Source organism: Tachypleus tridentatus, chromosome 7 (genome assembly GCF_004210375.1).
Source record: "Tachypleus tridentatus isolate NWPU-2018 chromosome 7, ASM421037v1, whole genome shotgun sequence".
Taxonomy (NCBI): domain Eukaryota; kingdom Metazoa; phylum Arthropoda; class Merostomata; order Xiphosura; family Limulidae; genus Tachypleus; species Tachypleus tridentatus.
Genome location: NC_134831.1, coordinates 170820805 through 170843120, shown reverse-complemented (window position 1 = coordinate 170843120; position 22316 = coordinate 170820805). Strand labels below are relative to the sequence as shown.

The 22316-nt window shown below is 33.6% G+C and overlaps 1 protein-coding gene across 1 annotated transcript; it reads left to right on the top strand.

Moving 5' to 3' along the window:
• The first annotated feature begins 2874 nt into the window (after positions 1 to 2874).
• Positions 2875 to 21930, top strand: LOC143257212 (snake venom 5'-nucleotidase-like). The gene is made up of 10 exons (XM_076515600.1): positions 2875 to 3262; positions 8021 to 8158; positions 9456 to 9675; positions 10812 to 10997; positions 11904 to 12101; positions 15334 to 15597; positions 17927 to 18088; positions 19105 to 19308; positions 19964 to 20074; positions 21269 to 21930. The coding sequence occupies exons 1-10, from the start codon at positions 3038 to 3040 to the stop codon at positions 21406 to 21408; spliced, it is 1848 nt and encodes a 615-aa protein (XP_076371715.1). The 5' UTR covers positions 2875 to 3037; the 3' UTR covers positions 21409 to 21930.
• Positions 21931 to 22316: the final 386 nt, after the last annotated feature.

Sequence of the window (22316 nt, the reverse complement as noted above, 5' to 3'; positions counted from 1 at the left end):
TTTTATTCTTTTTAACCCTTTTTCAAATTTGTTTGAACATACTGATATCCACAGAAGTTAAGGCTATAAAAAGTCGAATAAATATAATTATATCAAACAGTCTAATGCAATTGTTATAAAAAACAATGAAGCTTTATATTCTTCTTCTTTTATCTATTGACTCCATACTCTCGAAACCCAAATCTTTAGGCGTCCATTTGCTGACAAAAAATCAAACTCTCTCTAGACAGTGCAAAATATTTTACCAATGAATTTATTTTATGTAGCATGTATGTTGTAAAAAGGTTTAGTTCTAAAACTGACACCGATGTTGTTCTCATCCAATAACTATTCAGTTCAAATTCTCGTATAATTTTTCTAGGTGATCATATCTTCAATCTTTTACTTCATAACAAATAACAATAGTGCTGTTACATTTCTCCTACACATCTTAGACATATAATAATAATTCCAGATGTCACTCGTTTCAACTCAGGATTCTGGGTTCGGAGACCCTAATAAATCTGTTTGTTTCCAATTTTTATCTAAATAATATGTGAAAGGAATCTGTGAAGACCGCAGAATATATGATTTCTCTCAAATTGATTAAAAATTATTTCAGAATAAACTAAACGATATTTTACTTAACTTCTTCGTATTTAACTCAAGACATAGCTAGATATTATTTCCCAACCCAGAAATATTACACGAAATTTCTAGAAGAACAGCAACTGCAGTACTTTCTAAAACCGTTAGGCACAGCGTTAACACATCTACAAATTATTTTCTGAAAAACACAACACAATTATCGTGAGAGATGTCTCTATTCTTCATTAAAACGCTGGTTGACAGCCTTGAAAATAGAGTCTAGAAGCTTATTAACAAACAGAACTTTCCGTTTGTTATATGTGTTAAAACACGACTTCGTCCGTCGCTAATATGATGTGAATTTAAATCCGTCTGTACAGATAAAGACAACGACAACTACACACGTGAAGAGTACCGACAGTAAGAAATATCAACTTTTCGCTAAGTACTTCAAAAGCACCTACACTACGACTAACCTACGTCTGAGAATAGTAATTATAACTTATTTAATAACTATACACTATACCCTCCACCCCATTCTTCAGCCCCTTGATGAAAATAATAAACAGGACCAATAACATCTCAGAGACTAAAACTCATTTCGGGGCCGAACATGGATTGGTGATTAGGACATTTGACTCGCAATCTGAGGGTCGCGGGTTTGTGTCCCCGTCACATCAAACATGCTCGCCCTTTCAGGTATCACTTCATCAGGTTGCTATGGTATTCAGAACACCAGAACCTTGTATAAAAAAATGCAATCTTCGTTATATCATGGTTTTAGTTATAATCATGTCAGAACCCTGTTTTATTTTATGTTCACACCCGTATTTCTTCTGCAGGTCTGTCGTACAAAACGAATCTAGGTAAAAAAATCTTATGGAACGACCTTTTAGTTACCATGCCATACTTAACATTTCTAAATTTGTTTTATAGACCAGTATGGAACAAGGTCACGTGCTATAAGAAACGACCTTTTAGTTACCATTCCATACTTAACATTTCTAAATTTGTTTTATAGACCAGTGTGGAACAAGGTCACGTTTTATAAGAAACGACATTTTAGTTACCATGCCATACTTAACATTTCTAAATTTGTTTTATAGACCAATATGGAACAAGGTCACGTTTTATAAAAAACAACATTTTAGTTACCATGCCATACTTAACATTTCTAAATTTGTTTTATAGACCAGTGTGGAACAAGGTCACGTTTTATAAGAAACGACATTTTAGTTACCATGCCATACTTAACATTTCTAAATTTGTTTTATAGACCAATGTGGAACAAGGTCACGTTTTATAAGAAACGACCTTTTAGTTACCATGCCATACTTAACATTTCTAAATTTGTTTTATAGACCAGTATGGAACAAGGTCACGTTTTATAAGAAACGACATTTTAGTTACCATGCCATACTTTACATTTCTAAATTTGTTTTATAGACCAATATGGAACAAGGTCACGTTTTATAAGAAACGACATTTTAGTTACCATGCCATACTTAACATTTCTAAATTTGTTTTATAGACCAATATGGAACAAGGTCACGTTTTATAAGAAACGACATTTTAGTTACCATTCCATACTTAACATTTCTAAATTTGTTTTATAGACCAGTGTGGAACAAGGTCACGTTTTATAAGAAACGACATTTTAGTTACCATGCCATACTTAACATTTCTAAATTTGTTTTATAGACCAGTGTGGAACAAGGTCACGTTTTATAAGAAACGACATTTTAGTTACCATGCCATACTTAACATTTCTAAATTTGTTTTATAGACCAATGTGGAACAAGGTCACGTTTTATAAGAAACGACCTTTTAGTTACCATGCCATACTTAATATTTCTAAATTTGTTTTATAGACCAGTATGGAACAAGGTCATGTGTTATTTTGTTTGCTTTAAACAATAATATACAGCAACACGAATATGGGTGTACATCCTGAAATGAACGTGAATGCTCGCATAAAAAAGACATGGAATGCAAAATAAGGAAATAAAAAATAAATAATACTCAAAAGTCGAAAAAATATTTGAAAAGTGAAAATAAGCAGAGGAGGATAAAAAAATCCGTGATTATAGTGAAAAATATACATGTAGAAATGGCTCGTTTAGGTTGAGAAAATATTTTACGTAGAGGAGCGAACAACGCTTCGGCCTCCCTCGGTCATCGTCAGCTTATAGTGCCCAAGTGCGTTGTGATGATTTTACTAAATGCACATGCGCATGAATCTAAAACCACCCTCTCCCCTGCTCGAGCCCTCAAGCGGATATAAATGTCTAGACGAACGAAAATTGTGCTTTCCTGCTCTCACTAGTGTTGCACCTACGTCGGTGTGAGCACGCGAAGATAACAGTGTGACGTGTAAAGCGGTTGATAGAATAAATTAATCATTTTATGTGTAAAAAAATCGTTTTTTTTTATATATCATCTATTAACTAAGAATTAACTGTATGTTAATATGAGAATACTTAACATTTTCTGTCTCCTTCGAGGACTATTTTTATGTGGCGGCTGGTTCCTCGTCTGTCTACCGACAGTCGAAGCTCTTTTTAATCTAACGATAGTACACACCAACGATATCCATTCCAGGTTTGAACAGTTCAACAAATTCGGGGGTAGATGCCCTGAGGAACACGCACAAAGTGGGAAATGCTTTGGAGGAATAGCTCGCCAGATAACAAAGGTAAGCTGATTTAACCATCTGTTTGTCGTTAGGTTTAGTCAAACAAGCTCAGAAAGCCAGTATAGAACGTTCATGTATTTTGAAGGTAGCTTTTATTTACGAAAAACGAGATCAGGGTGGATTGCCTATGATATAATTATAGTTTGAACCTTTACATTCTTTGTTTCTTGTTATCGTTTTTTAACGATAAGTAAATATTAATATAAGAGGGCTGTTGCCAAGGCTAAGTAATGTATAGTTACAGCACCTTTTGTTACTATAGTTACAGCACCTTTTGTTACTATAGTTACAGCACCTTTTGTTACTATAGTTACAGCACCTTTTGTTACTATAGTTACAGCACTTTTTGTAACTAATATCAGCTTTACTTATTTGGTGTTGTAGTGGAGAAACGGAAAAAGACTTGGAGAAACGGTTTCTTTGTCTCGGAATGGTCAGTACTTGTATTGATTGAGTTTTGTATGCATATTAACGAGGCTTTCTGAAACACCTATAACTTTGATAGATTGTTTGGGCAGTGTATTCATAACAAAACTTTGTAGAATGGAGGGCAACTGCCTGTTGTGGAGACACAAATGCAGAGGACGACGTTTCGAGAGCCTTGCTGAAGTTTCATGGCCTATAACCTTTGTTTATTAATATTGATCAAAAAATCATTCAAAAACTACAGTGTTAAATACCAGTTCGTGTTGTTACATTTAACACTCTACTACTCCAACTTTGTAACAGTTGTAAAGCTGCTATATTAAAAGATCTTTATCTAAAGATCATAAATAAACGATCGTTTTCTGTGTGAATCGAGCGATGCTATGCCAAACTCTAGTAACTACTATTTTATTTTTTTTACCTTAGTTCTGGGATATTTTAAATATACAATGTTATCGATAGAATTTTCCAACTGTAACCACTGGAGTAAACTTGATCTCGTAAGCTGTGGAATTGTGTGGGAGCGGGGTTACTAGTAGCACGTTCTCCCCCACTCCCTCAACGAGTCCTTTTTTTCCCATTTTCATTAATTATATCTTTGTGCCCCAGCAATGCGCGCGTATACCCGATTAGATCTCTAACAGCCTATCATCAAATTAAAAGTTTTGAGGCAGGATTAGAGTAATTTAATCTATGAGACCTTAAGCGCAGTGAAACACATCAATGGAAAGGGTTTGACCTTCCGAGCCTAAAACTGTAATTAGATCTCAAATAGGTCAAGAAATCACGGAGCTCTGAAGAAAAAGTTTGTACTTGAAAAAACCGCATTTTATAAGCCGTTTTGCCGAGACTAAAAAAAGAACTCAAGCTTGATTTTATGTTCCATTAAAATAGATTAAATCCCAGAACAAAGACTGTACATTCTGCTTTCAGTTAAGTGCACTAGTTGGAAGGTATTATGTCCACAGCTCGTTTTGTCCAGCCCTTCTCTCAGTGCCCAAGCTGGATAATATTATATTATTTCCTTGTTATGACTTAAATTACATAAAACATAAAAAAACCACAAAATGTTCAATCTCTGTTTTCGGTTTCGTTCTGTAGAGGATGAACTTGTAGAACGGTTTTTCTAGATTATAGTATGCCACAGTTTGAGGATCCATGGTTCGAGTCCTGTTGTTCCAAAATTGCACTTCAGATTTTGGCTCCGTGTTTGTTTTATAAGTGATAGTCTTACCCCACTGTAACTTAACAGTTGGTGCTAATGATTACATGACATTTCTATCAGTTTAAAATTAAGGACAACTGATAGAGATAGGTCTTGAGAATATCCTACACCAACAATAAATAACAGTCTATAGTTAATTCAAACTTTCCATGTTAATCTAGTATCAGAATATTCACAGTTCAGGCAGGTTAAAACATATAAACTAAAAGAGACACAGAAACCTAAGAAACGTTTTGTCAATTAAGAACCCTAATCAATATTCCTCTACTAAATAAACTTATCAAATCAAATGTAATGTGATGCAAGTCATAGAAACAGAAAGAAGCACTCTATTCACTAAACAGACGGAACTCAAACTGCGTATGTTTCTATCATTTTAAGAGAAATAAATATATAAAAACATTCTTACCATAACGTGGTTTACGAGTAATACACCTACGTTACAACTGTTGTTCTGCGATAGGAAAAAAAGAGCAAACATGAGAAAAAAATATGGACTGTTGGAGCAGCAAGTGTACAGGTAAGTTACAAATTCAATTATACTAAACACGTGTCCAGAAATCAATCCGGAATAGGAACTCAATTGTAGACCAAAACTGAAACTCATGTTACATTTAGGGTGAAGAGATTGACCTGAGTAATGATATGTGTGAAGTTTACACATTGTTCTCAATTTGCTTTATTCTAATTAAACCTATAGGTTTATTATATAGGGATTCAAGATTGAAGGTGTATGTTATTGGAAAATGATCGCTAATGAATTAATACAAAACATCCAATAATATGAAAAACTTGTGTTTTGTAGGGATGAAACCGTTTAACAACATACAACCACTGTTATTCAACCATCCTAAGTTTCTTCCATTTGATGAGGTTACATGACAACCAGAATTTTGATACTTGCTTCTGAGATCTCCGAGTAAAATTAAGTTTTTATTACATTGATTCATTTAGCGAATTAAAATTATTATTTTTAATGAAGAGCAATACACTTCTATTGTTTGAAATACGAATGTCTATTATTATGCATTCGTTGGTCGATTTAACCACTATCTGTGTTACAGATAAGGTAGTTTATGTATTACAGCAATACCCATGTTTGTGGCATTTCTAATTTAGGTATATCCTAGGAATATTCAACATGTTTTCTGTAACAACCGAAACAACAGTAGTTGTATGTAATATTGCGCTCCCTATCTCGTGTCTCTTGGAAATGGAAGCAAGACAACCTTCGACATTTATAGTGACTTTTAATAAACTGTTGTGCTAGGTGTGGTATGGACTGTTTGACTGTTGAAATGTAATTTAGTTTCATCTGGGGATTTTGGTATTCGTTTATAAAGTCAATGTACATGTCCTTGAGTGTTTCCTGAATTGGGTTATTTCCATTACTAGCACAAATGACGCTCTACGGACAGCTATTTGTGATACTAATTACTAATCGTAGTTTCCATACGTAATCAAAATGATTCAATATACAGAATTAAAAATAAGTTTTACTGATATAAACTGTAATGTTTTTATATATCCAAATTGTTACTGTTTATTGAAAAATTATAGTTTTTTAAAGAACTTCAGTTTATAAGCAGTATATTTAAAATTACACCAATAAATATAAAATCAAACCCTAACGTACAATCCTAGTGAAGTTTGTTTGTTTTTTTGAATTTCGCACAAAGCTACACAAGGGCTATCTGCGCTACCCGTCCCTAATGTAGCAGCGTAAGACTAGAGGGAAGGCAGCTAGTCATCACCACCCACCACCAACTCGTGGGCTACTCTTTTACCAACGAATAGTGGGATTGATCGTACACATTAGAACACCCCCACGGCTGAAAGGGCGATCATGTTTGGCGCGACGGAAATTTGAACCCGCGACCTTCGGATTACGAGTCGAACGCCTTAACACGCTTGACTACGCTGGGCCTCCGAGAGAAAGTCATGCTCATGTTGTGAATATTTTTATTTATAATTGTGTTCTGTGATAAAGAAATGGTTGTTGCACATAACACGGCTATTTTTATAATTGTCTGAATCTTGAATACCAAAAGTGTGAACTTTTGTTTGTGATGCGATTCAGTTCTGATTACATAAATAGATACTAGCATTAATGCTACGTCCATTATGATAATAATATTTGTAACTTGTTGTTTGGTCATTTTGCTGTTGTGAGTTAGGTATGAAATAGTTTAGTTAGTATCATTTGTTATCTTTGAAGTTCGTGTTCATTTTGAAAAAAATCGATGTTTGTTCTCACAACGTCCATTCACATTTCAGTTGTCTTTTGTCTTCTCATGTTGTCTTTAAAATAAAATAAAAAGTTAATTTTCTCTAAGAATATTTTCAAAAGTTCTCCAGGTAGTTTTGCTGTGTGCCAATCAAAGACGTAGAGCTCGCCGGCAGAATCTAATAGGCTTAAAAATGACAGTTATAACGGTTTTTGAGATGCTTTTAGACGCGGCATAACGGCTGAGTTTTTCAAGTAAAAATTTTTACCTCTTAGCTCTATCTCTTGACCGATTTGAGATCTAATTACAGTTTTAGTATCGGAAGTTCGAACCTTTTTGATTGATGTATTTGATCAGCCCAAAGTTTCCAAAATTAGTTTACTACAAAATCATTTCAATTTGAGGGTAAGCTGATATAGATCGGGTGTACGCGCACCCCACGCTTGTTATTGGTAGCGCACAAAATTATAAGTAATAAAAAGGAAAAAAAATAATCTAGTAGCTTATTTTACTCTAAAATAATCTCAAGTCTTGAGGGCTTCTTTTTTGTTAATTTTGTACAAGCCAAAACAATTAACGTCTTTCTCAATCACCAAATTTTATCTTGTTCTTAATTCACATAATAAAACAATTTACCTTATTGGCTAGTTTCTCTGACTCTGATAGTAAGAGGTTATATTATTCGTAAAATTAGATATGCCGAGTTTGTTCAATGAATTGTATCGTATAACACTTGTTTTCTTAGAAAAATAAATATAGTGAAAAGGAAGTGACGAATTCTTAGCAGTAGTTGAAGGTTTTCAGAAACTATGGGTTCGATATATTACATTTTCTTGTTTTTTTTTCTCAACCGTGACTAATATTTCATATTTTCTGAAGGTCAAAGAAATCCAAAGCAAGGAGAAAAATGTGATTTTCTTGAATGGTGGAGATTATTTCCAGGGAACTCTATGGTACAGTGTCCACAGATGGAAAGTTGCAACAGATTTTGTCCAAAGACTTGACCATGATGCAATGGTAGGAATATTTATTCAAAGCACAATAACAGAAAATGTTTGCTTATTTCTCAGAGATATAAATTTTTGACGCTTTACAAAAACCGATTTATTTGTTATTTTCAAATGTATGAATGAGCTAGACCCATTCTGTCAAATACTGAATTTCTCTGAATCCAACAAACTTACGTGTCGACTGTAGCTCAAACAGAACAAAGACCTTTGAAACAACCAAAAGTAGGTATCGACTGTAGCTAAAACAGAACAAAGACCTTTGAAACAACCAAAAGTAGGTATCGACTGTAGCTAAAACAGAACAAAGACCTTTGAAACAACCTAAGGTACGTGTCTACTGCAGGTCAAACAAAACGAAGACATTTGAAACAACCAAAAGTAGGTGTCGACTGTTGGTCGAACACATCAAAAGCTTTCTGAATCATCTGAACTTAATAGAAATAGAAATGTGTGTCACGTAACGAATAGTATCAAACAGAACAATGAAGAATAAATAACCTAAGTACACTACAACTTACTCAGAAATCTGCTTAAAATAAAATTCCCTACCCCACCCCTTCTATTGAAAATGTTCGGGGGGGGGAATATAGCGGTGAAGTTATCCATCCTTCGTCTGTACAAACACACTTGTGTTTCACATAGTAACAGGAGGTTTCAGCAGCTGGTGTTTATCAAACACAAACTACACCCTGTTGCTTAAAACGTCGTCATTTCATGACAAACGCACATCTTAAGAGTATGAGATGAAAGAACGATCGAAAATAGCATTTAGTCTTTTGTATAATTTTGTAAATCATAAAATATCATTAAACTTAGATAAAATGAACAGCACGTTACAAAGAGCGCCTGGAGAAACTTATTTTCAACTTTGTACCAAAATCTAAATAACTAAGTTGTAATGTCTACAGAAGGACACCGTTTATGGTAACAGACTCAACATAAACTTAGCTGAACTGCCAACTTGTGTGAGTCACATGTAGAGATTGGATAGTACAATATGTATGACTCTAAGAGTTTAAGTTGAACTTAATTAAATCCTTGTTTAGTTAAAGATCCATATTAACGTATGATTTACATACAAAATGAATTTTACAATTCTACCAATATTGCAGTTAATCCCAAGATTTATTGGTGGAACTCTGTGTATTTTAAATTTAAAATGAGTGAATTTACAAACCGGTAATACACGTTATAACATATAGGAATTCGAGGGTTAAATACGGTAACTGAATAAATTTTTGTATGTGTTCTGACTCAGATGTTTAGCTCTGTGAATATCATAATTATCCAGAATATTTTTACAGAGCTTTGGAAACCACGAGTTCGATGATGGGATTGCTGGTATTGTCCCATTTCTTGAGGAACTTGAATCAAAAGTTCCTGTACTCGGTTGCAATATAAACGCCAGCAAAGAACCCACCATGGAAGGAAAGTTTGATAAGTCCATAGTCTTGGAAGTCGGAAAGAAAAAGATTGGAGTCATAGGATATATAACACCGGAAACTAAACTGTTGTCTCTAACTGGTAAAGTAGTCAAATCTAGATCCTCACTGTTGATTGATTAGATATTGATTAAGTTTAAATAGTGGTGAATTATATTTTATGTGTGTTTTATGGACATTTTTTCAGAATTACTACAAAATTCAACCGCTATATTTTCCAGTATTTGTTATGTTAACAATCCAATTATCGTTAATTATTTTCTTCATATCAAGATGTTTTTGGTCAACCGATAACAAAGCTAAGGAGTAAAAAACAAGGTACTCTTCTTGAAAGCGTTTGGTTCAATATACCACAGTAAAATCATAGTTTTCTGACTTCGAAATATAGAATATATTTTATCAAGGGTCATCTTATCACGAGATGAAGCGTCATTTCTACTAGTAAATATATTCTTTTTTATTTACAATACTTTCCATTATCACAAAAGGAAAATTAAAAATGTTACACACGTTTATCGCAACCAACTTTTCCGTAAAATAATAGAAGACTTGTGTAAGGTTTATTGGCATAGTTGCCACTAGGGTTTTACAAAATTAGGGCCCATATATATTAGCGCTTAGCGACATCTCTGTATATTGGAAAAAAAATAATATTCTGCTTATATAAGTGTCTACACGTCCACTAACCTTGTCTCATGAGGTAATATAAGAACGTTAGGGTATGTGCGTCCTATACGTGCAGAACATTAGATAAAGTGTTGTCTATAATTAGTGTTGACCTCCAATTAAAACTAACAGTGAAACTAAAGGTCAACGTGGTTATAAATAAAGCTGATTAAATATATTTTCCTTACGTTCCTTCTTATAAAGATTAAAATTCGTTGTTTGTTTCAGTTTTGTACTTTTGCTGTTACTAGATATTAGAACCATAATATATAACTATTACACACGTAATATATTCAAGCATATTTTGTGTAAACGTTTTCAAGCTTATGTTATTAACATTAAAAGTTCCCCACCATCACCATTAGCACTGTTAACAGCAGAGACAGTCATTAACTTGTAATATTTTCACATTTGTTTTATGGTAACAATGGAAATCATCTTCCTTAGGTAGTGCTTTCAGGCTTAGCTTGTATCAACAGCAGAGACGACCATTATTACGTAACATTTTAAATAATATATTATGTTATTATGTTTCAACCTTTTGATTTTCAGAGCAACTGGTGTTTACAGATGAAATTGAGTGTATTCAGGAAGAGGTTGACAAGATGAAGGAAGAGGGAATTGATATCTTTATTGCTGTTGGACATTCCGGGTTTGTTAAAGATAAAGAAATTGCCAAGAAGGTCAAAGGAATCGATATTGTTGTTGGTGGACATACCAATACCTTTTTATATACAGGCATGCTTAAATTGCAATCTCCTCACTAGATGTCGCTATAATAATTAAATATTTTATTTATAATTAAAGTTTTTATATATATGAAGATTACATATGCCTGCTACGGTATTATTGTCTTAAAATTTTTGCAGTAACTTCTTTCGTTGAATCCGAAAATGATGTCATTTTTCTCCATCACATACATATTTTTCACAAAACGTCATATTTACTTTTACACGAGTGAATCATCTTCATTGAAATCGGGTCACAGTTTGTTATGTTTAAAATGCTAACAACCATTGGCTATAGATTTCTCTAGACTAATCGCGTCGTGAGAGTCAATCGATCGTTCTAGAACCCAAATATAATAATAAAAAATGTTCACTGTGGTAAACGAAATAACAATTTGATCTGCGTAGCTGAATTATAGAAAATCAGTTATTAAAACCAAAACAACTTTTACGGAGTTTAAACTCGTAGGCTTGTGCTATATCAGTCATCGATTACAAATTTTACTTAAATTTCTAGTCTTTAAAAAGTATTTAAATTTAGAAGTAATGCAGCGGTTAAAATAAATAAAATTTTAAATGTTGGTTATTAATGGTAAAATAAAATATATGAAATTATAATTCAGATAAACACATTGTTATGTAGGGACGAAGCAAATCATAGTTTTGATTTTAGCTAACATACACACATTTGGTTTTGTGGTAAGTCTTATTAAAAATAAACTGACGAAAAGTATTTATAACGTACCTTCTTGCTGGCACTTCGTCTGAGAGAAATAGTTACGAAAGGATTGTTCATTTAGAAAATTGGGTTGAAACGTAAGTGTAGAAGTACAAAGACAAGCCAGGTTACAGCTGGTCTAATGATTTATGTAATACTTTATTTAGCAACCACTCTGATCTTTACTTGTATACCCAGGAGAACCACCTTCAGTGGAAAAACCCGCAGGAGAATACCCGATCGTCGTTGATAACGAAGGTGGTGATAAGGCTGTGGTGGTCCAAGACTTTGCTTTTGGTAAATACCTCGGTTACCTACAGGTTTCCTTCGACGACAACGGAAAGCTAACATCTTGGAGAGGAAACCCGATTCTTCTGGACAACACAACTAAAGAAGGTAAACATGTTTATTTATCTGTTTAATTTCACATAAAACCACTAGAAGGCTACCTGAGCTAGTCGTCTTGATTTTGATGTGATCGACTAGAAGGAAGGCAGGTGGGCATTGCCACTCACCGCCAATCTTTGAGCTATTCTTTTTACCAACAAATAGTGGTACTGACCGTTACATTACAACGCCGTTAAAGCTGAAAGAGCGATGGGTTTCGATCCCGCTAATCGAACGCCACAACCACTAGGTTAAAATTAAACAGCATCTATTAAAGTTGAGATTTTTTCAGTGACGTCGTTTCTTCCGTATATAGAATAATAATAATAACCACTTCTGTTTAATAAAACTAATACAAGTATTAAGGTTATTTGTTGCTGTTTTTTTATAGTTGAGCACAAAGTTGCACATTAGACCATCTGTGCTGTGCCCACCACAAATATCGAAAACCCATTTTTAACATTTTAAAACTTGAAACGTACCCTAGTACTGCTAGAGGGCTACAAGAATGAACAAAAAAGCTGTTATTTGAGGGCAACTTTCTCCTTTGTATACATGGAAAATAAAATGTTACTTTTTCTTATAGAACCTTCAGTTAAAAAGTTTCTGAAAAATTCCGGCAAAAAGTTTTAAAAGCCGGTATCATTGTTTAAATAATGTATTAAATATTTTAAAGGTCGTTAACATAGTTTAAATAATGTATTAAATATTTTAAAGGTCGTTAACATAGTTTACGCAACGTACTGAATATTTTAAAGGTTAATTTTTCATAGGTTAGTTACAAAAATAAGTTTCTTGAAGACAATAAACGGTCTATGATACTTGTGATTGATAATAGTTCTTCTTACATCTAAATCGTTTCTTTTGAAGATGTTAACATTTTAAGTTATATTCAATCCAGCATTTCCTATGTAACTGAATATTCCGTATAGTTTACACCACTTATGACAAACAGTAAATAATGTTCATAAATTATTCAGATCATAGTCTGTCTTTGTGATCCTCATCTGGGGAGTCTTCAGGGTAAACAAAGTTCGTGCACAAGCGTCTCTTCAACAACTTTGTGCACTAGGGTTAAGTGCTTTTCCTTCTTTACTCCTGTGATGAAGAAGAAATAATGAATATTTTCCAGCAAGTAGTTTTGGTTGCCATGGCCACCACATATCGATCAATAATCCAAAGATTCTATCAAGACCTAAGATTTCATGATAATATGAATGTGAAGAAATGCCCTTGATTGTGTCTCTTCATGATGTAACTCTATACCCCTGACATAACACCTCAGTCTCTCTCTTGTTTACCATCAACGCTTCCCGAATCCACATGATCTAATAACATTGTTCCTCATTAAGCGTTTTTTGGTTTGCCTAATCTTTGTTCTTGGGGTTTAACAACATCTTAAAACTAGGTTTGGTTAGTTTCTTTGTTTTGAATTTTACGCAAAGCTACACGAGCCCTTTCTGCGCTAGTTTGTTTCTAATTTAGCAGTGTAAGACTAGAATGAAAGCAGCTAATCATCACCACCTACCGCCAACTCTTGGGCTACTCCTTTACCATCGAATAGTGGGATTCATGGTAACATTATAACGCCCCCACGGCTGAAAGGGCGAACATGTTTGGTGTGACTTTGAACTAGGAGTAGTTCTGATACCGGGACATTTCCTCGCCTTAATCTTTCACCAGCTTTCATGGAAACCTCGACAACATAGCCATTATCAATAGCAACGACAACCATTACTGAAGATGATTCTCAGCAGTGCGTTTGGTAATAAACTGAAACGTTTCGATGCAATTTTTTCTAGTTTTATTCTTTACTAAGTTTTGGGAGACGTCTTTCGTCAGGCAGTAAAAGACCTTATAACTGGTAAAATTAGCAAGCTAAAAACATTTGTCTCGCTTGTCTGACCAATCAGTGTTGATTTGCTTGAAATTCTACTTAGTGGTGGTTTATTTAGACTTGCACATTTCTTGAATTTCAGCCTTGGTATGGGGCCAAATGATTCCTTATTTTGGAATATTAATCTTCTGTTTACTCTTGTTGATTTTCTTATCCAATGGAACAGAAGATATTTATGTTACTTTTAGTTACAAAAAATTGAAGCTATTGGAAGTAACAGTGGTTAAACATTCCTCAGTAGTGAAGAGATTGATTTTTTTGTCCCCCATTGACAATCTGTGTGTTGGTGGAGACTGAATTATCGTGTGCTTCTTAGATGCTTCTTTGTATGTCTGAGTTTGCTCTTTAGAATTTTCATTCCACTCATTGCTTTGAAATGAGTTACAGAAACTATCAGATAATACTTGTCAAGTAGCTTGTTCGTTTGTGTACACGTTTGCATTTCGTGAAAGACGGAAGAGAATGCTTTTGTGATATTTAGTACTAATGTGTGTGTATGGTTTCTTATAGTAAAGCCACATCGAGCTATCTGCTGAGTCCACCAAGAGGAATCGAACCCCTGATTTTAGCGTTGTAAATCCGTAGACTTATCGCTGTACCAGCGAGGGTCTTACGTAGTAATGCACGTCCACCAAACAAAGTATCATGTATGTTTGGTCTATCCTTCTAAAATAATAATTATTCATAACGTAGTAATGCACGTCCACCAAACAAAGTATCATGTATGTTTAGTCTATCCTTCTAAAATAATCATAGATGATAACAGCTCCTCATCCAACAAAAGTTTAACAAACACTGACACAAATGTGTAAGTGTTTTAAGATCCTTGAACGGTTGTTATCTGTTTTGGCTGTTGCATAACCAAAAAATACTTGAAATCAATCACTGATATTAGTTACATTCACAGTGGGAAGCATTCGATCTTTTGTTTTCCTTATCACTTTTCCAATACCTCTGACACTGACTGACAAGTTACTTGGAATTCAGTCACTGGATCTCAGAGTCCTTCTTTTTCTGTCATTAAGCCTTCAGAAAGCTCTAAGAATCACAAATGCTATAAGGCCTTCTTCACTTACACTTTGTTCATTTAATGTTCAAGAAAAGAATCTGTTTAAGTCTACAATTTTATGTGTATACAAACATTTTAGTATTATAAGCCCTTAGACTTCACACATGGACTTATGCAGGGAAGTGGTAATATGCACTAGAAAACTAATCTAAAGTTGTTATTCAAGTAATATAACTTTAATGCTTTGACTGTTGCATGTTTTAGGTTATTTATAAACTTCAAGATTAAACCAGTGAAAAGAGTTTTAAAAAGTTCTTTAACATTTGTTTTTATAGATCCGGATACGTTGGCAGCACTGGTTCCGTACAAAGAAAAAGTCGAGGAAATTAGCAAAAAGAAAGTTGGACGAACAAATGTGTTGTTAAGGGGTGACAGGACCCTATGTAGAATGCAAGAGTGTAATCTTGGTAACTTTTTAGCTGACGCTGCAATGAACCAATACATCCGAGAACCCACAGACACTCAATGGAACAAATATGCGATTGCCATTTGGAATTCCGGAGGAATAAGAGCTTCCATTGATGAGAAAATTAATAATGGTAAAATGTCTCATAAACGAAACTACCTACACATCTTGTTCACTCATAAAGCAACCCAACCAAACTTTAAGTTTCTTTTAATCAAAAAAATATGTAAACAATCCGAGTTTTTTGTTTTGTTTACATCATCATAAAGGAAACTGACTCTACATTTTTGTTTTTGTGAGCTCCTCATGAAGGTAACGGATTCTATTTTTTTGTTTTTGTGAGTTCCTCATGAAAGTAACGGATTCTACTTTTTTTGTTTTTGTGAGTTCCTCATGAAGATAACGGATTCTACTTTTTTTGTTTTTGTGAGTTCCTTATGAAGATAACGGATTCTACTTTTTTTTGTTTTTGTGAGTTCCTCATGAAGATAACTGACTCCACCTTTTGTTATACTAAAAAGTATTCGAAAATTCTATGTGTTTATTTATTTATTTTCTGTATCGTGTGGGTTTCAGTCTTTTCGGTTTTTGAGGAAGCTGTTGTGACTGCAATATCTGATTACAATAACAAGGAATAAACCCCTCAACAGTAATAATTAGTTGATTTAACGAAAAACCCCATTAAAGAAACAGAATGGCAGAAGTGTAGTCACTGGAGAAACTGGTATCAACCCATTCGAATGTTCTTTTCAGTTACAATTTATCTTTTGGCGGGAAAAGTGATCAACAATGTGATCCCAGAAATGACATGAACATTGAAGTTTCTCAGCTTAAAGTGACCTTGAGAAATGTTGAAATTAGACAGACTTTGGTTTAAAGAACTCTCGACGATTCTTCTCTCTGTGTAGATAAGGTTTTATATAAACCTTTGTTGATTTGATGTGTTTCCACACTTGACGTATATTTATTTTCAGAAACTCTGGTGTACACACTGTTCACGGTCCACCCACATAACCTTTCTCAAATAATTTGCATGGTATAATATAAACACTCTATTTACTACAACTTTAAGCATTTTTATATTCTTGTTGGTTTGTCATGTTGGAAAACATCTAAACTTCCTATCTGAGATATTTTGGCATCATGTTAAATATATGATCTGTCCTCTTTAAACACTGTACATGGACAGACTTTTAATTATGTTCACTTATTTTTCAAGGCACTATAAACCAGTCAAAACGTCTGTTATTTCTTCACGTTTTTGTTACAGCTAATAGAATAAGTCACTTCACAACGTTTGCATACAAAATTAATAAAATATCTTTTTATTTTCAATGAATTCATTTTCTACGACTTTCTTCTTTTCGCTAGAACTCACCAACTTTGGAGCAGGAAGAAAGAACATGTTTCCATGATGTCATGGGAATACCAACCAACGATAATATGAAAACACTTTATACTGACTACAATATTTACATTAAGCTCCCAGACAAAATGTTAAATGTCTTCAATACCTAAGGACAAGAAGCAAGACGTTCCCGTTACATCATGTGCCAATGCCGTGAGAAAGTTTATGTGAATGAAGTATGAAGAAATGTAGACATTTCTGAACAAAAAAAACAAAACACATTAAATATGGAAATATGGATAACGCCCCTTTTTCTTTGTATGAGAAATCCTGTCACTGACTGGAAATCAACAAGTAATTTTTAACAAACGGATAATTTCATTAAATGACTATCTTAGTCCAACATCCCCCAGGAACACTTTTGAAGCTAACTTGTGTGTCTGTCTGGACCTGAGCGGGTAACGTGCAAGTTAGACCCTTTTTTTTTTTATCTCCTTTACTGTATCTTTAACTGAAAAGTGCTTATGAAATGACTAGAGGAAAGGCAGGTAGTCAGCACCACCTGCCGCCAATTCTTGGAATATTCTTTTACAAACGAATAGCGAGATTGCCTGTTAAATTATAACGCATCAACAGCTGAAATGGCGAGCATGTTGTGTAATGGGCAATTGAACCCGCGATCTCCGGATTGCGGAGATTTAACCACCATTTTTAACTGACAGTGTTAAGTTTTGGAATAGTCTCATATTTACAAGTTAGTTTCACATCAGCTTTGAGAATGGTCCAGAATAAAACTCAGATTAGTAATGAATAAAAACTAGAAAATAATGAATAAATATTAGAAAAAAAGAAGCAAAGTTTTACCTCCTAAAATATCTATAAAACGTTATACTTTTTATTATTTCATTAATGAAATAAATCAGTTCTTCCTTTGTATCACTAACAGATCCACGGGCTAGCAAGCACTGGTGATTAAGTTAAAATTACCGGTAGCATGTCTTACTTAGATACTTTATACCTATTATGTGATAGTAAACACATTTTGATGTAACCAAAGATTGAATGTTAGCATAGCTTCCAAAAGGTAACTTCAAGAATTATTTCTTTTTATTAGGAGACATTATGTTGGAAGATATTTTGACGGTCGCACCTTTTAGGAACACCTTTGACATAGTGGAACTGTATGGAAAAGACCTGCTGAGCGTGATGGAATATTCAGTTCACAAATATGACTTGAATGCTGAGGATCCACCTGGTGCCTTTCTTCAAATTTCAGGTAAAACAGTTTTAAATAGTTTTAACGACAAATATAATTCACACACTAATATCTTGTTGTCTACTTTGAATATTCACTATAAAAAAAGGCACTTAGTTAATAGCATCCACCACCAACTCTTAGATGAGTCTTGACACTTGTATGGTACAGGCCTATTGTGTGGCGTGTGAGTTTTCCGGCGGTGCCTGACTAGTATATTTGACTCTGCCATTTATGACTTGTTAAGAAGTGCCTTAGTAGCTGTAGCTAGGAGCCGACCCTTTATCTCCGTTGGTTGAGGCATTGGTATAGCGTACAAGAAGTAAAGATTTGATGCATTATAAGGCAGTCCCCATTCTGAAGTATAAAGATGAATCTCTAACCAGATCGTTTGGCCAATATTCTGCATACGTTCTGATTTAAATTCGAATAAAGAAGATAAAAGAAAATAATAATTATAATAAAAACGTAATAAAAAGGTTCAGTGAAGTTTGAAGATCTAATTTGTTTGTTTGTGTTTGAATTTCGCGCAAACCTACACGAAGGCTATCTGCGCTAGCTGTCCCTAATTTAGCGGTGTAAAACTAGAGGGAAGGCAGCTAGTCATCACCACCCACCGCCAACGCTTGGGCTACTCTTTTACCAACGAATAGTGGGATTTACCATAACATTATAACATCTCCACGGCTGAAAGGACGAGCATGTTTGATGCTACAGGGATTCGAACCCACGACCATTAGATTACGAGTCGAACGCCTTAACCCACCTGGCCAGATCCAATCTATTTTATTCATTAGTTATAGCAAACGGAGAGTTAAAAGATAGTTCATGTAAATAGGTTCTGGAGATCTAATAAATTAGATTTTAAACTCTCACTGAAGTCCATTGAACTTTGTATCCAATTTCTTACCTAAGTATTAAGCATATTACATCTAAGCCTATCAAACAGATTTTGTGTTCTGTAGTAATGCACGCTTTAGAATGGACGTAGATAATAAAACTTGTACAAGTTATTTCACATAAAATAATTCTTTTAGGAATGAAAGTGACTTACGACATCACAAAACCTTCTGGTCAGCGAGTAGTGAGTCTGTTGGTCAAATGTACAAAGTGTCGTGTTCCTCGTTTCATCCCCGTGAACGAGAGTGAGATTTATTCTGTGATAACGCCGGCTTACTTAGCAAACGGTGGGGATGGATATACGGTAATCAAAGAAAAAGCAGTTCGTCATTATAACCCCGGTACGTTTTTCTTTTAATTATTAGTTACACTAATTTACAAATATAGAAATAGTATTGCCATCTATTTAACGAATCTGAAACGCACAGAATCACGTTGTCTGTTGTCAAAACTTAGCCTTAACTGTAAGATAATTGAACAAATATTATATATTACGCATTGTTGGCGAGGATAGTTAGTTCTATTGAAAATAAAATAACCGAAAACGTTTTTCTACGGTGATATCTTATATTTAAATTGTGAAACAACGGTTTCAGAAAAAGATAACTAATACACGACACAAAAAGAAGTTAAATAAGGTCATTATTATGTGGCTTTACGTGTTAAGCAAAAAGAAATGCCTTTTGGATAATGTGATTTAGCCAATTAGTTCTAGGAACCCTACTTGATATTATGTTTTTAAAAAAATATTTTCTTTATATCTAAATGAAATAAACTTACACTTTTTATTGGTTTCGGTGTGTGATTTGATAATGGCAAAATTCCGCTTTTTATGTTATTAACATATCAGTATCTGTATCAAAAGCAATAGTATCGACCTCTATTTAACAGTTTAATTAATTGCTTTTGAACACAAAAGTTAAGTGACTGAAAATTGTTTTAAGAAATTAACCATATATTCCTATAGTATTCATAATCTTTTTTATCATTCGCCAGAGGACTTGGATACTGATATTATACAAAAATATATAACAAAAATGTCACCTATAACCACTGGATTGGAGGATCGAATTGTGTTTCGACAGAGCTCTTCGAATTGCAATGCAGGTATATCTGTCATTCTTTTATCATTTTGGGTTCACTTGATACTTATTTAACTCTTTAACTGTTTTAATTAAATACTTATAAAATCTACTTCTTCTGCGAGAAAAATTTGGGATTATGGCCGAAGTGCTGAAAACAGAAGTTCTTCCATTTAATTAAAAGGAAAATGTTTTATTTAACAAACCGAAAATTTTACAGGTTACGCAACTTTGAGAACTAACGGTAACCAAGCGATAGGCCTAAATCACAAAAATGAATAGCTGTTGCTTCTTACATTTCCTTTCGTATCTATGGCAACAACTCATAACTAAGCGCCTACACTCAATATATCTGTAATTCATCAACAACTCTGAAAACTTCATAACCAACTAACTGATTAAGTAATAACTAGCTAACTATTGTATGTGTATTAGAAAACAAGAAAATTTGAGGTTTCATCAGAGACAGAAAATGTTTAGGCTAAACGCAGTTATGCAAAATATCTTTATAGTGAGTAATACCAAACGTTTAAGTTACAACATTAAAATAATAACCTAAAAGTACCTATAAATTGTAATTGTCTGTGTTGTGTAATACTTTCGTTACGTATTTTGAACTTTACGACGTGTATTTTAAACGTACTGAGCGAAACAAGGCCCGCAATACTTATCTTAATAACTGCTACTACAACTAAGAATAGGCCTACGCTTGCGAAGATTTCATTAAAATTATTTATATCTTAAGGTAAAACCATTCTGAAAATTATTTATTAGTAAAATGTCAATAAACATTTTCAACGAGTGTGCGTGTTAAAAAATCCTTGTAAATCATTTCCAAACTAACTATTTAAGTAATGACAAAAACATTTTATACCGGTTTTCGAAGAAAATTTTGTGCGTATTAACAAAATACTTGTAGCATGTTTCAATCAAACTTTCTCTGTATGTTGACAACAAACTTGTAGCATGTTTCAAACAAAACTTTGTGCATATTAACAAAATACTTGTGGCATGTTTCAACCAAACTTTCTCCCTATGGTGACAACATACTTGTAGCATGTTTTTAACAAAATACTTCTAACATGTTTCAAACTAAACTTCCTGTGTATGAACGAAATGGTTGGATCTGGTCTCAAGCAAATTCCCTGAATGAAGTTTCCAGAGGTACTCTTTGCATATTGTGAAAACAGTGTCCTTGTAAAATATTTACTTTTGTTAGCTTCGAGCAATCTGCCAAACAAAATGGAACAGAAATCCCAAAACAACACAGAAAGGCTCTCTGAAGATTTTGACACTGTAGAAATAGATGATGTTAAGTTACATGAAGTTTCTTCGGAAGAAAAATCTGATGAAGAATAACAGGATGATCAAGATGAAAACCTTTGGCGTCAAAATATAGAAAAAAACTTAAGATGGTGTACAACTGTTCCCTTGTTCTTACAAATGTAATCTTTAAAAGTGTAGATTAGTACGTCTTTTTTTGTGTGTGTGTATGTAATTGTTTCATTGAAAATTAAGTATAAGTGTTCTCTTGTTTCTGCGAATATATTTTCTTTTTCATAAAATAGTGATTTATAAACATAATCTGGAAATATATTAGATACAAGAAAAAGGTTACACTGGAATAATTGTAGATTTTGTAGTTAAAACATGAAATGAAAATACTTCCAGAAGTATAAGTTTTATCTCTAACAGTTTAGGTCCATATATATATATATCAACCTCAAAATGTTTAAAGTATTTACCTTAATATAATATCCAACACTATTCATCATTCCTATTATTGTTGTTTTACAAAGTTTTGGTTTATAATTGTTAAATAATCCAGAATGTAAGAGTTATAGTACCTGACACTTAAAATAAAGACAACAAAATACATAATTACTATTTTGTATCTCATTATTTAAGGCTTAACCTTGTGATAGATTTGGGGCTGGAACTCCTGCCTCACGTCTGTGTTGTGACCCAAAATATTTTTATGTACTTTTAAGATATGGGTGTATTATAAAAGTAACAGTAACACTCTTAGTATAGACGGTGGTGGTAGTGTGCCAGTGACAGATAACTTTAGAAGTTTTCCAGTAAATACAGAAATGTTCAATAATGAATGGATACTCTTTAGTTTGTTTATACGTTTTACACAGTAACACTTGTAGAAGAGGTTTATATCTGCTAATCTCTTATGTGGTGTGGCCAAGTGGTAGCATGCTTTTACTGTGAATCCATGAAACTGTTGTTGACTCCAAAACCCACTTTGCACTAAGAAG

Excerpts from the sequence above, each read along its gene's own strand:
- LOC143257212 (XM_076515600.1), top strand. The coding sequence starts at position 3,038 with ATGAGAATACTTAACATTTTCTGTCTCCTTCGAGGACTATTTTTATGT. Across the intron at positions 3,263-8,020 it reads TAGCTCGCCAGATAACAAAG|GTCAAAGAAATCCAAAGCAA; the intron begins GTAAGCTGATTT and ends TATTTTCTGAAG. Across the intron at positions 18,089-19,104 it reads TGCCTTTCTTCAAATTTCAG|GAATGAAAGTGACTTACGAC; the intron begins GTAAAACAGTTT and ends TAATTCTTTTAG.